Source organism: Dreissena polymorpha, chromosome 3, assembly GCF_020536995.1.
Source record: "Dreissena polymorpha isolate Duluth1 chromosome 3, UMN_Dpol_1.0, whole genome shotgun sequence".
NCBI lineage: Eukaryota > Metazoa > Mollusca > Bivalvia > Myida > Dreissenidae > Dreissena > Dreissena polymorpha.
Window position 1 is genome coordinate 95,536,939 of NC_068357.1, and position 15,701 is coordinate 95,552,639.

Below are 15,701 nucleotides of genomic sequence, written 5' to 3' on the forward strand. Positions count from 1 at the left end.
ACTAATTACGTCTGGTATCGATGGTAAATTGTTGTCCGTTTTTCGATCTTTGTATAATCAGATTAAATCGGGTGTTAAACATATGAATAGTATTTCAGAATTGTTTGAGTCCGAAATCGGTTTATTACAAGGTGAGATATGTTCCCCGATAATGTTTTCATTATTCTTAAATGATATTGAGTTGCACTTACAAGCTGATATAAATGCGGGCATAACTATTGATCAATTAACAATCTATCTTCTTTTATTCGCCGACGACGCAGTATTAATCTCTGAATCCGCTGAAGGATTACACTCTTCTCTGAACAATTTGCACGAAGTGGAATATAACGGTCAATGTCGACAATACAAAAGTTGTCAGCTTTCATAAAGGCAGATTAAAAAATGATACAATTGGGTGTATAACAACAATTCTCTTGAAATCGTGAACAATTTCAATTATCTAGGAATAGTTATGTCAAGCAGCGGCGCATTTATACAAGCAACAAATACTTTGTCAGGCAAAGCGCTAAGGGCGATGAACTCGTTGAATGTACCTGTTCAAATCAAGTTTGATTTGTTTGATGCATCTGTTGCCTCCATTCTTAATTATGGTAACGAGGTTTGGGGATTTACTAAAGCTGAATATATTGAGCGAGCACAACGCAAATTCTGCAAATGGCTATTAAATGTGAAAGCTTCTACAAATTCAAATGCTTTGTATGTCGAAGTATAGGAAGATACCCGATGTATATATGTCGATATTTACGAATAGTTAAATATTTCTTAAAATTGTTCAACAAAACATCATCCAACTGTATTTTAAGCAATATCATTCGTAGACAATGTACAGATGCATGTTATTACCCTCGCAACAAGTCATGGGCATCAAATGTTCGAATACTTACAAGAGACCGGTTTTAAAGACATGTATGTATCCAGAATCTGTTAATATTAACAACTTAATTGTAATGTTTCGCAATAGATTACAACATCTGGTTATTTAAAAATGGCGAACTGATGTTTATGACACTTCAACACTATATTTTTACAAGGAATTGAAACCCATTGTTGAAAAATCCATCTACTTGGACAAAATAGAAAACTCTAAATTTAGGAACGTTATTGCAATATTAAGATTATCTTCTCATGTCCTATTTATAGAAACCGGTAGGCACCAAAACATTCCAAGACATGAAAGAATTTGTAAATTTTGTACACTTAATGAGATTGAAGATGAATACCATATTATTTTGATATGTCCTTTATATGATAATTTTAGAAATACACTTATACCTGATGTTTAGAGAAGAAGACCAAGAATGTTTAAATTTTTACAATTATTGAACGTGACTAGAAAATCTATACTGATTCGTCTTGCTAATTTCTGCATTAAAGCATTTAAACTTAGAGCCGAAAATATATAGAGAATATTTTTTTCTTCAGAATTGCAAGTTTGTATATGATACCTAACTGGATATCTTATTTTCAATCAATTTACGGATTTTGAACATCCACGTATCGTTGATTTAAAAGAATAGTAAAGAGCCTTCTCTTACATATAACATTCTCACAAAAACCCTATACTAGTAGAATGCATAAACAAAATTGTTGTTATTTTGACGCATGTGTGTGTATTATTTCTTTATTTATTGTACTTTGACAATGAGCTGTATATGCTTATGTCGTAAATAAACTGTTCTGTTCTGTTTAAAATTTGGCTTAAATGACTGCTCATTATGCCAAGAGATGACATGGAGGTACCGTAACTTGTGTTTTTGAGAACGAAACACGTGAAGTTTTAGGTTGATAAACCAATGGACATATTGATAACGTATTCAAAGCATCTTAATATAAACTATATACACATTTTAGCAAGAGGGGTACTTACATGACCACCCAAATTGACCATAAAATGGTTTGCAATGTCTACAGGGGTCTGTTTTGTCGTTGTTGCAGCATAGTCCATCATTAGGCCGTTCTCTGACGTGAGTTCATACGTTACGGTGACGTTGACGTCACCGGGAAACCCTTCACTACCATCAACGTCGTTGAACGTCAAAATAAGTTTGGATCCGTTAATCGACCAATCAAACAAACGCTGAAAACAATATATTTATATATAGCTGTAACAGTATGGCTTAATTTGTGAAAGTTCAATCATATATATTTGTCAAGAAATATTAATGCATGTAGATTAAGTCGAGTAAAGACCATGTATACCTCATTATGTTTTTTTTCAGGTGTACCAGAACTCGTTTTGTCAAGTTTTCGAGTTCTGATTTATACATGTATAATGTATAAAAAAGTTGTGAATTTGAGATTGCATGGCACATGCATTTATACTAGGAGAGCCAATTGTCGCTAACTATATTATTTTGTGAGTTTTTTTGTCATTTACTTACTCTTGTTTTTTTTTATTTGATCAGTTCAAATGTTAAACATCAATTCTATACACATTACATGTATATAACATAACTTAACTTAGTAACATACGACAATCAATATACATAACATATTTGCGCTGTTTGTTTTTCTTGCTCATACCCGTGTGAGCCCGATGAATCCGCCATGACACAGGTTGTTACCCAGGGGATCGTTCTTGGATACGTCATACGTGACGTCATCTAACCGGAAAGTTGCGCTATCTATGCGGTTTGCTATCCGTCCGCAAATTGAACCCATAAATGCAGGATTCGCCTCATAACCTAAAGATGTAAAAAAATAATTTTAGCGCTAGTTGTAGTGACACTCCACGATAGCAAAGCTGTTTGTTCATGGTGTTTTTTTTTTCAAATAAACTGCACTTTTCCCGATATTAACCCGCTCCGATAGCCCGTTGGACGGGCATGCCATCGGTGTAAAACTGCGTGGTCTAGTGGTAGCGGCCTTCGCCTATGGAGCGAGAGGTAAAAAAATCACACGGAACGAGTTCTGTGATGCCGCTGGTCCAGTTTTTTTCATTCAAAATCGGGTCCGGTTATCGGCCCTATTCCCAATGGAAAAAAGTATATATTTTTTCCACATGGGAGCTAAAAATTCCCAATTAAAAAAACAAACTTTTTTTTTAAATCTCAATATTTTGTTCAACTCCCGTCCATATAAGTTCAACCTTAGTAAATATAATACTGAAAACACTTGTATTCACAATTTCGAAGCATAATTTTGCAAACCAACAACAAAACTAATTTCCCAATTTTAGTCAAAACGCCGCAAATTTTCCCAATCCAAAGGGACCCCACCCCATTCCAAAAAAGGTGAAAAAACCACTGTGGTCTACCCAGCAACTACCGGTTCCTCCATGCCAAACACTGGAAATATGCATGTTATTGGAAGCACATGTGGTTAGCGTGTGGCTATCATATTTATTAGTTAAAACATCATTTTGAATGAAAAATAATTAAATTATAACGAAATATATAAATAAATAAATATAAATAACGAAGTATTCAACTCAAAATGACCCGAAAACAGAGTGCATCGCTTTAAACAGCCATAAATTCATTAAGTTTGCAGCGATTTCTATGAACTCGGTCTTCTACGCAGAAATGAATTTACTTTCTTAAAATGTATATACATGTATCTTGCAATATTTATACAAATGCTGGTCAAATTTTAAGAAATAACACGATACACAACTCGTGTACCCTACTCGTCATCGATCTGACCCGATCCAAGACTGAAATTTTCACAGAGAAAATGGCATTTTCCTTGCAAAGTTCACGGACCTCAGTACCATAATGCAATAAAACGTAGGAAAAAAACATTTTTACCGTTCTTGTCGTTACATTATGCATCAAAACTAACCGTCCAGCGCCGTTTCAAACCTTTGATTACATATATTTTAACTGGCTGACACTTAAAACACACGAGTGATTTCATTGGTCCAACGCGAACGTGTGTCTTTATTTCCTGAAGATATCATACTTGAATCGGGTCTGACCTATGACGAGTTGGTCAAGCGATTTGTGTATCGTGTTTTTGTTCTTAAAATTTGACCCAGTATTTGTAAACAATTAAATATATGTACATTTCCAGAAAGGAGATTCATTTATACGTCGAATAACACCAATAGCATGGAATTCGCTGCACAATTGATGACGTTTTGGCTGTTCAAAGCGATGCACCTTGTTTGCGGATGATTTTGAGTTGAATACCTTTGATATATATATATATATATATATATATATATATATATATATATATATATATATATATATATATATATATATATATATATATATATATATATATATATATATATTTTTTTTTTCCAGATGAGTTGATTTCTCGTTATAATTTGATTCTTTTTCTTTTTTTCTAATTAATATCACAGCCACACACTAATTGTGAAAAGAGATGCAAACAAGTAACGTTTATGCAGTCAGCACTTGAAGGCAATTCTGAAAATAAACCTATCCAGCCTTATTTTACGTTCATATAACTAACCAGAAAAAATATTTTACTGCATAGATATATTTCCTGAAAATAATTACATTTTAAGAACAACAGTTTATTTATGAATAATGAAACATTTTTTTTTTAATCGCAAACATATTTTCAGATTATTATTACATTTTAACGTAACACTTACAATGCATGATTAATGAACACTTAAATTGTTCTGGGATTGAATTACATGTTTTTTAATTTAAAATGTCACAACCTTTTTCATGCTGTAATCACGTCGGATTTTTTTATAACACGATAGGCCTAAATAGATTACAAGTAGATATTAAAGCGGGTAAAGAATGAATACATTTTAAGTAAAATATACTACGTAATTGCATACACTATTACTTATGCAGTCCACATTCTTTTACAATAATATTCGTATTACAAATATTTTTATCAACGAACCATTAAATTCGTCGTATCCCAGGCATACGTCGGTGACGTTTCCATGTCTGTCCGGGACGAGAATGTCCTTGACAACGCAGCCAAAATTCAGCACGCGCACGGTGATATCGTCTGCTCGCAATGTAAATCTATAGAATAGTAAAACATTAATTTAAGCATCATACACAACCGCGAAACACATGTACCTTGAGCATTATGTGTATTTTCATATAGCACTGCACTGCAGCTTCCTAGTCTTATTTATTGGAAGCGCAAAGAATTTAGAGATACTTTTTTATGGGCTAAATTCTTTCCAAAATATTACCATTCACAGGTACTTGAATTTTTTTGTCCTTATATATATATAATAAGAGTATTATATATATAAGGACCCAAAAATGTTTTCAAGTACCTGTGTTACCATTATAAAACGTAGCTTAATATTTGAGAGCGTCAACAAGTTGGACTATGCAGCTTCCATAAAGAATCGATGTGATAAAACATAAACATGCTTGGCTACGGTATACAAAGCTACGTTTACCTGAGCTAAGTCTGATTGCGCGTACCATTGCACTATTTAATGTGATGTTACAGCATACCAATAACAGTACGACACAATTATACGATTACACACCATTATGGTGGTAGATAATTGAAGAAGAAATACACACAATTCAGCACATTGGTAGTACATTTCTACACAAAAGAGACGAAGTTCACACGCTTACATGTGTACATTCTTTCCGTCAGACGTTTTTCCAATGACCTCATGGACGATTTTTTTTCGTTTGACATGTTGATTTACGTTGCACTTTACAGTACCTGCGTGTGATTTAATCCAAATAAACAGCTTAATTATCGCGAGGTTCAAAGTGTAACAGATATGGAATATGGAAGGGATATATACAGTGAATATAGATTTAACATTAACGAATTCAACAGAAATTGTTTAAATTACATTTGTCAATCAGCATTTGCTACATAGAATTAAGAATTTAAAAATGTATAACACATATTCTTTTATACTCAAGATAATTCTCACTATCATAAACTCAATGAAAAGGTGTTGGGTTTGCATTATTACTCGGATGCTTGATCTGGGGCAAAATTTCGGATGTTGGTAAATGTCTTATAAACTGACATAGATTCTATATGGTGTCCCCGGACCCTATTTCCCTCCTCTTGCCTACCCCAGGCATTCATTATATACTCTAATCTTCATACCATGTATATAAATAATACCTATGCGGAGTTTGTTTTTAAAAATATTTATTTTCTTGATAATTTCACTATAGATAATTCGACGGAACTTAATCCAAGACTACAAGGGACTATTGGGTATAGGAGGTCCGGATGGGGTATGATACGAGGCTTTTCTATCCGTTTTAGACCGGCGGTCCAAAAACACGACGGTTTTAAAACCTTTTAAAAATATGTTGAATGTTCCTGAAATCGGTCACTGTTGTTTTTGAACCAATGCTTCTTATATTGGCGCCATGCATGCTCGATAAGCGGGAAAATTCTCTTCACGAAAATTAAAAACGTTCAATTGCCTTGCCACGTTGGTTCTTGTTTTCAGTTTCAAAATTATAAAGCGTTATATATTGTGACAAAACGTAAATTCAAAGTATAAAATGCTGCACATAATATAACTACCCGTGTTGCCGAGTGTTTAGGCGATAGGTTTTTAATCCAAAGGTGAATCCAGGCTTTTCGGTACCCAGCGATTTTTTTGTCCAATTGGGAAAAGTACCCGTACCGGTCCAATTGGGAAAAATTGAGTCGTGAAAACCTCAAAATGGGAAATTGGTGTATTTGTTTTTATGCTCCCAAATACTATAAAATTGATAACTAAGTGTTTTCAAGCTGTCAATATTATATTTACCTAGGTTCAAGCCATAGAGCTGCATAGGGAAACTGATTAAATGTTGCATTTTCAAAAAAAATTTTTTTTTTTAATTTAAGGGGTCTTTTCACAGATTTTGGCATGTTTTGAAGTTAGTCATTAAATATATAATACCACATAGGGATTCGTCTCAAAAAAATTGCCACGCGACATATATTTTCGCGATGCTATTTATGACATAGAACAAATCAAAAACACTTTAAAATATAAGTTTTCCAGAGGTATGTATTTACATGTGATTTAGCATATCAATGACATAATTGTGTAGCGAATCGCACTAAATATTTTCGCATTATTTGTTTTTCTTCGCAACCGTTCCAGAAGTAAGTCATTACTGAATTATCTCCCCTGAATATTCATCTTCAGTGGGTATAAGCCGAAGACTGGTTCACTACTTATAGTGACAGTCTTTACCAAACACAATTTACGTGAACATAACCCGTCTTAAATATATTGCCGAATCTCAGATTTCTGTCAAATTTATTTGCTTTGATCTGTTCGATATCTTATTGTTATTATTATCCTGACAAATCACAAACGCTCACAAACACAAGCTGCATAGGGAAACTGATTAAATGTTGCATTAAAAAAAAAAAAATTTTAACTTTAAGGGGCCTTTTCACAGATTTGGCATGTTTTGAAGTTAGTCATTAAATGCTTTATATTGATAAATGTAAACATTGGATCAAAAAGCTCCAGTAAAAAATCAAGAATAAAATTTAAAAAAGGAAAAAAAATAGCCCGCGGCGGGGCTCGAACCAGTGACCCCCGGAGTCCTGGAGTAAAAACCAATTAGACCGCTTGGCCATCCTGCCAAGTATACACAAGGTACGTATTTTATACTTTATATAAGCAATCTTCGTAGTTTCACAAAATTAAACGACAACAACAGAACTCTCCAAATTATTCAATCGTTTCGCGTTGCAACGCTTTATAATTTTCAGGTTTTTAAATCGTCAAAAGATGCATATAATGGCTATATTAGACCATGGAAAATGTTCAGTATTACTGTTTTCTCACAAATATCATAACTAAAACGAAAATTAGCGAATCTGAAACAACTTTTTTCAATTTTGTAAATTTACAAAAAAACGTGAAAAGATCCCATTAAATTGGGAATTTTTTAGACAGCAATTGGGAATTTTGTAGTTTTTTCGTAATTGGGAAAGTGCCGTTTACCGGTACTTTATAAAGAAGGAAAAAAATCACTGGTACCGATTTTACATTTATCAATTTAAGACATGTCATAAAAATCGAAAAACGCCAAACTCTGTGAAGATCTCCCTTAAACAGTTGTATGATTTGCGAATACATGTACAAGTGAAATAGATAGACACGCATTAATAAGTGAAATGCCACGAATTTGTTATTTGGAAACACAGTGGTAATCCATGCGCGAGAATGCGTCATTTTTACGCAAGAACTAGTCATGTTATGCATCTGTCATTTACCTTAATTCCCATCCATAATGAAATACCCCTCAATGCGAAATATGCAGTAGCATCTATGCAATAGGCTTTTAAAACCTGACCCACATTAGTTTTCGACGGCCATTCAATGACATTAACTTAACAAAAGGAAAATTGGGTACACAAATATCCACAATTTTCTCACTACATGTAAATGGGGATAAAGATAAACAATATAATAACAAGTGTCATCCGCTGCGATTACGCAGAATTGGTGATCAATGTGGGAATTGTCTTTAAATCTTTAAATAAAGGTTCAATGAAAACTATTTTATTCTTCCTTTCACAATATCGTTTGCATATGTGATACATATCTACTTCTTGGACGATGGAAATATAATTTAAATTCAATATCGTTTGTAAACCTGCTATTTAATACATCAACTTCTTGATTGATGGACATATCAATTACATTCTATCCCAGTAAATTGTGTGTGTTATGGGTTTCTGAACTCTTGTGCATTTATACGAGCAAAAGCCCGCGAAGCGGGCGTTGACCGTTCATACATATGGAAATTTAGACATAAAATGACATAAGAATACCACATAGGGATTCGTCTCAAAAAAATTGCCACGCGACATATATTTTCGCGATGCTATTTATGACCTTGAACAAATCAAAAACACTTTAAAATATAATTTTTCCAGAGGTATGTATTTACATGTGATTTAGCATATCAATGACATCATAATTGTGTAGCGAATCGCACTAAATATTCTCGCATTATTTGTTTTAACCCGTCTTAAATATATTGCCGAATCTCAGATCTCTGTCGAATTTATTTGCTTTGATCTTTTCGATATCTTATTGTTATTATTATCCTGACAAATCACAAACGCTTGTTAAAAAATGATTTTTTTTAAAACATTATAGTTGGCATCTCTCTTCTTCCAGTATTCTCGCGGTATTTCAATAACGACACCCTCCTGTTTATTTGTCAGAATTCGTGACGCATTCGCTCTCAGAAAGAAGTTTTGCGTGTGATCATGAGCAATATTCTGGTAAGCTGTCGTTGTTATCCATCACAAAAACATTTATTCACAAAATTTAAAGATATTCCGAGCTAACTTTTTAGTCTTTGAGCTTTAATTTTTAACGTATTTTCATTTCGTCTGCTCGCACTTTACCGATATCCCGAAAGGTTACATATCACTAAAATAATTTTAGGTCTAAAACCATAAAATCCGATACCGTTGGATTTTCGTACCACAATCTTACGTAAAAAATCTTCCAGATTCAAAATCAATAAAAAACAAGACATTTAGAAATTGTCTGCATTATTGATCAAATTTAAAGATATTTATTGGTTTTCCGTTTTTAGAAGCAGTTCTACCAAGGCAAGAGCTGGGTATCACACAAGTCATTTTATCCAGCAAAACTGACAGTTTTGGTTTACAGAAATCAACAAAGGATGGATTCCTGAACTATCAAAATTTCCAAGCTATACCCACAGTTATTATATGTGGTGATCTTTATTGGTTCTGTTGGTTTACTTGGATGGAACATGTGTGAACTTTTATAGAACTTTTAAAAGTCTATATCTGTCTATCTATAAACAAAAATCAGCTATGGTATAATAAGATCAGATGTGCAAACAATGTCAAAGGGTTGTTAAATTAACAAATTGAAGGTAATTATGCTAACAAAATATGAAAGTTCCCATGCAAATTTAGTCTGTATATCGACAAGTGTCTGCCAATAAATATCAAACTAGTAATACAAAACCACAAGTATGTAAAAGCACTAAGTACCTGTTGTAATCATTTTTAGTAAGATAGTGTAATTCTAAACAGTAGCAAATAGCTTGTTTAGTAAATGCATAATGCAATTAATATGATTTCCTTTCTATTGTGTAATTAATAAATTGGTTGTTACTTGTTGATCCATGATAAATGTTTTATGGCTAGTACAAAACCAGCATTGTTAATTTTGTAAAAGGCAATAAAATTACAACACTTTGTAATTTCATACACGTAAATATCCTTGTACTGTAGGTTGATGATAGTGATTTAGTATTACTTATTTTGTAACTATTATTTTATGTGCAAATAAATGATGTTATGTGTTTTGTATCTCTACACAATACCACATACCTTTAAGCTTTTTATATATGTACTGTGTTATGTGTTATTTGAATGTTTAAATAATAAAATATGATATGGATGATATATCATGATGCATTCTAATATTTGCATTCAAATTGTAACTAAAGAGCTAAGTGTATGCAGTTGTGATTTAAGAATTGCTACAAAATGGCTAGTTTTTTAGTGGCGACAAAATTTAAACTATTCAACAATAGTTTGCGAAAGAAAATTAGAAACCTGCAAGATACCTGTATTTATTAAATATTTTAATTGCGAAACAAGTATGTTGTTATGCTGTTACACATAATTATACATTGATAATAAATAAGATGACAATTAGCGGTGTTAACATTTCCCGACAGTAGAAATCATTCTTCTGATGAAGTCAGTGGTATACAGACGAAAGCTCCAGGTATGGCTTTCAATACGTAGTGTGTGTTATTTGACAGCCTAAAACTAATTGGATTAAAAAAATCCTGTCAAATTTCTCAATCAAAATTGATTTGACACATCACATGATTTTGATTATGTTAAATCAGTGTACTGTATGCTTAATGCAACTGCATTAGCAAGCTGTCAAGTTGAATTGAGACATTTGATGAAACAAACTGTTTCCTGGGTAGGACCAGTACTTAGTGTCTATATGACGTACCATGACGTCGAAAGTCAACAAGACCTACTAGGTAAAACGAGAAATGTACTTCGACGTACAATTTTTACCGACCCTTGAGTGTTAGCCAAACAGAAGACACCTTACATCTTTTACTTTTAGAGATATTTGACATTAAACATTATTATTATTATAATTTATACCAAATTATGCGACTATCGACCGCTAACTCATAGATATTGTGCGTATTTATTGACCTGGCGTGGCGGAATTAACCTCTGACTTATGCAAGTTATGGTTATCACAAAATACGACCAACGGGGAGGTTATTATACAGTATTAATCCCGTTAATGTTTGGTAACTGTTTGGTTACCGTTGGGAATTTCCTACACAGTAATGCGCTGGACGGGCGTGATACTCCGCCCCACATGATCAATAAATACTCACAATATGCTGAATGATTTTAATTTTAAAAAGGTAACAATTGAATCTTCTTCAAATTTGTATATAATCTATTTCAATGCATGACATACTTGAAACTTCTATGTTTTTTTGCCATTCTGATTTTTTTATTCATTTTGTCCTCAATTAAAAGAGATTTTAACATTTATTATGAATAAATCTAAAGGAAAAGCGGCTCAAGAGACGAGTATTTTGATTGGCTGTAAGGAAAATGTGTACGTCGAAGTACAAACATGTATGTCGAAGTACAAATTGTACTTTGAGGTACAAATATATACTTCGAAGTGTATTTTATATTTGTATGTCGACGTACAATTATTGTACTTCGACGTACATTTCTCTTTTTACCTTGTAGGTCTTCTTGACTTTCAACCCAAATGGTACGCCATAGTATGTCTTTAGGGTTATCTAAAGAATGCTCCCACTTAAGGGATCACTACAGAGTCCTCCCAGTGACTAAGCCAGTTAGCAGACACCCCATCCACTATACCACAGCCACCGAACCAGCTTTAAATTCCTGTGGCTAGAAAACAAAAAAATTATACGATGCTAGATCTTTAAGCTAGGAACATGAAACTCGTTTTAAGATTGATTTTTTTTCATTTTTGGATGCATTACTTAATTATTGAAACAATTATACTATTTTGAACACAATCATGTCCATATATTTATAATAAATACAAGGTTATCAAAAAAACTTAAAAAGCTTTTGCCCGTAAATTAGGTAGCACCTAAAATCATATTAAAAGCAATTCATGTACTCATGTGTATTCACTCGCGTCCTCAGTGGCGTTACAATCGCAAGAAGTCTGCATGGTTATGTTAATATCTACATTTGCATGGTTTTCTTACACATTATTCATCAATAAAATCGGTCAATCTCTTGTAAAATAAGAATTTTCAATGTCAATTATGTTATGGTTGCTCCATTGATTGTTCGTTTTATTATGAGACAATACTTTACCGGCATCACTAAAGATGAGCCTGGTGGTTACTAATGAGCTACATTTTATCATGGCATATATTGTTTATTATACAAACTGGAAAATATATTGTTCATTATAAAGACTGGAAATGAACGTTATGATCCTTATCCCTAATAACACAAGCGAATAAACAGTCATTTTTATTACCGACATGCTACGTTTACACAAAGACCTATATGTATTGTATAGGTCTTTGTTTTACACTAGAGCACTGAAGATTTACTTGTGTCTAACCTTTAAATTACATACTCTTCAATTTGAAGTTACCGGTATGTCATATGAACTGAGATTTGCAGGAGCAAAGTCTAATTAAGTCAGTACTTTTTCATGAAGCGGATTTCTTATGCTGCACCAAGCACACTTGTTAAATTAATAAAGCAACCATCGTCTGTTGTAAACCGATCGAGTTGTCAGCGGCTATTAATAACAACAGGTTCAAGAATGAGCTCGACGCTTTCCCCGTATGGGTCCTGGGTATCCCCCATTAGCAGTCAGCTGGTTTCAGAGAGCAGTGTGTCCTTCCAGGAATTGCACGTGGACCAATCGCTTAGCAACCCGGGTAAAACATGGCGCGTGACTTCTGGATTTTATGTATTTAATGAAATCATAAAAAGTGTTGTCTATGTTAGCTGCTCAGAAGATCTTTTTGTCTGTGTTGAATTAAAAAATGATTTAATACATGGATAAGTTAAGTAGTAGCAAAGTTCCAGTGTTACTTATTTACTTGTTCAATTCTTTTTCATAGACATACATTTTCATCTCAAACTGTGAATCATTAAATTTAATTAATTAAAGCAAGTTGATCCTTTAATTGTAAACAAAAGGATAAGTTGGGACGATTGAACTTTACCGGTACACAACACTTAACATCAATCAGCATACCCTAACCCTTAACACCTAACACATAACAACTAACGCAACACCTTATAATCCTTTTATCCTATATATTTCTTTAGTATCGGGGGCTACCGCCCCCAAACCCCTGCTTTGTCGATAGTGGTAAACAACTGCGTTACGGTAAAGTTCAATCTAGCTGGATAAGTATACTGTACATTGCTTTTTACCAATTTATAATCAATGTCATGTTTTAAGTCTGTCTCTATGCAAAAAATCACAATATGATGAAGACTATAATACACAAGGTAACACTAAGGATTTTACATGATAAATAGCCTTAAGGCAGCCCTCAGATAAAGACCCTTGGTCCATGGTAATAAAGGAAGACACTGAACTTAACATGTAAAGGCAAATCAAAACAGTTACCACTTAAAGAACATAAAATACAGGTTTTTTTTTCCACTTTTTGGGAAGATAGCCCATGGCTTTGGAATTGGGAATTTTATCGGCATTTTCATGACATTGGGAAAATAAATTCATTAGCCTTTTTTTCCACACGAAAAGTCCACTGATTAGGGAAATACTAAATTTGATTTAACTCTTTATAATCATTCAAATTAAAAGAAAAAATCATATAATACTTTGTTAGATGTAATTGAATTAAAATTGAGATAATTCACATAAGACTTCTTTCAAAAAAAAAAATTAAAAAAAACTTTTTTTTTTTTTTTTTTTTTTGCAATTGGGAATTTTTTGCCACATTTTGGGAAAAAAGTATACTTTTTGGGATTGGGAACATAGCCGAATTTCGGCTATAAGATCGGGCCAAAAAAAAAACCCTGAAATATCACAATAACAGAGAGATTTTATATCAGATTGTGTAGTGCCAATTAAGTGCTGACAGACTCATTTTCCACCAATAATGCACCAACACTTTAACTTTTATTTGTAGATACAGTTTACTGGAGCGAGCTTCGCTTTGATGAGGGTGGCCGATATGTGGTATGCTCCCACAACAGTGGCATGACAGGTTTCAAGACCTGGACACCTGAGGGATTCAGTGCTCGAACCAGAGTCCATGAATATGGCGGAGGGGCAGCTTTTGTGCACAATGGCGCTGTTTACTTCAGCAACTATACAGACCAGAATATGTACAGGCAGACTTCACCTGATGCAAAGGCTGTCCTGCTGACTGAGAAAGACAGAGAATGGAGATACGCTGATGGAAGCTACAATACAAAGGTTGTACTTTTTTATATTAAATTCATGTTAAGACTTACTAATAAGATTACTAGATACTTGTTTGTTATGTAAGGTAAAAACTTACGGGAGTAAAGGGATTGGCCCTTCTTCCTGCATGATTTTCAAAGCATCTTATATAACTTTATACAGTTTTTTCATCAACAATTTTTTCTTATTAATCATAATTATTGCATATACTCTATCTATAATGCCCTCAGGCGGGTTGCAGAAACTTGGCAAAAGGAGGGCTTGAACGGGAGAAATCGTGTACTAACAAGGCAATTCACGTGCTGTTCAAGCCCTATTATGTGTTTTTCCTATCCATAATCTGGTCCACGCGCAGTTACTTCCCTTCTCCAGCCTTCGACGACTTTCCAAGCATACATGGGGAACTGAATAAGCACCAGTTTCCTCATGCATGCAGGGATAATGGCAATGACTATTTCAATCCACGTTTCAAATTATACCATCTGCACTCTATTGACAACAGCTTCTTTTTATTGGCAACGTCAATGAAGTTAAGGTTATTTACTCTACACTTTCATAAGACTATGCTGTAAATGTAAGTGTTTATGTACCTTCAACGCTCCTGCTTTAAATTCCAAAATAATTCCTCATTTCTTACTTTGCGTGGCTGCATTTCAACTTTGCACACATTTTAAATCGAAAACTGCCTATCCGAAGGTAAAGCCTCATCATTTCGGATGATGACCAAGTGAGGCATATGTTAAACACAACCTTGAACTGTATTGAAATAATCAAATTATTTTGTCGATGTCGAATGAACAAGATATATTGTTTTCAATGTTTTTTTAATTTATTTTGGTATGTGTGATTTGTTTATGCAATAATAGCAAAAATACACATTTTCTTGGACATGATCATCTGTGAGCGCTCTCAAAATCCGTTCCTGCCCTCATGCTGCGCACTCGGGCAGGAACGGATTTTTCGAGCGCCCGCAGATGATCATGCCCTCAAAAACGTGTATTATCCCTATAATGATTGCTTAAATTTTGTGTTTCAAGACTTGCCGCATATACTGTATTCGGGAAGATCACAGTGGTGTTAAAAAAGGCGTAACAAAGGAAGCAGTCAACGCGGTTGTCTCCATAAACCCTGAAAATGCGGAACAGACAATTCTGGTAAGTGAAGCGTTCCTTTTTTGCGCCCCAATTCATCCACACTCCCACTGAATACCCCCATCAGAAAATTGATTAAGTGTGTGTGTGTATTGGGATGGGAGAGGGGGGGGGGGGGGTTAAGTGGGTCGATGCTTGCTTATGTC

At 33.8% G+C, this 15,701-nt stretch overlaps 1 protein-coding gene across 2 annotated transcripts in view; it reads left to right on the forward strand.

Moving 5' to 3' along the window:
- LOC127875392 (uncharacterized peptidase YuxL-like) overlaps window positions 1-15,701 on the forward strand; it is a 59,448-nt gene that overhangs the window by 29,619 nt on the left and 14,128 nt on the right. The window contains exons 1-3 of one of the 2 annotated variants that reach the window (XM_052420445.1): window positions 12,590-12,896; window positions 14,127-14,416; window positions 15,442-15,558. In XM_052420445.1, coding sequence (XP_052276405.1) covers window positions 12,665-12,896; window positions 14,127-14,416; window positions 15,442-15,558 — 639 coding nt within the window. In that variant the 5' untranslated portion in view covers window positions 12,590-12,664. Of the gene's footprint in view, window positions 1-12,589; window positions 12,897-14,126; window positions 14,417-15,441; window positions 15,559-15,701 lie in introns of those variants that run through there. The other variant, XM_052420446.1, reaches the window with a different exon arrangement.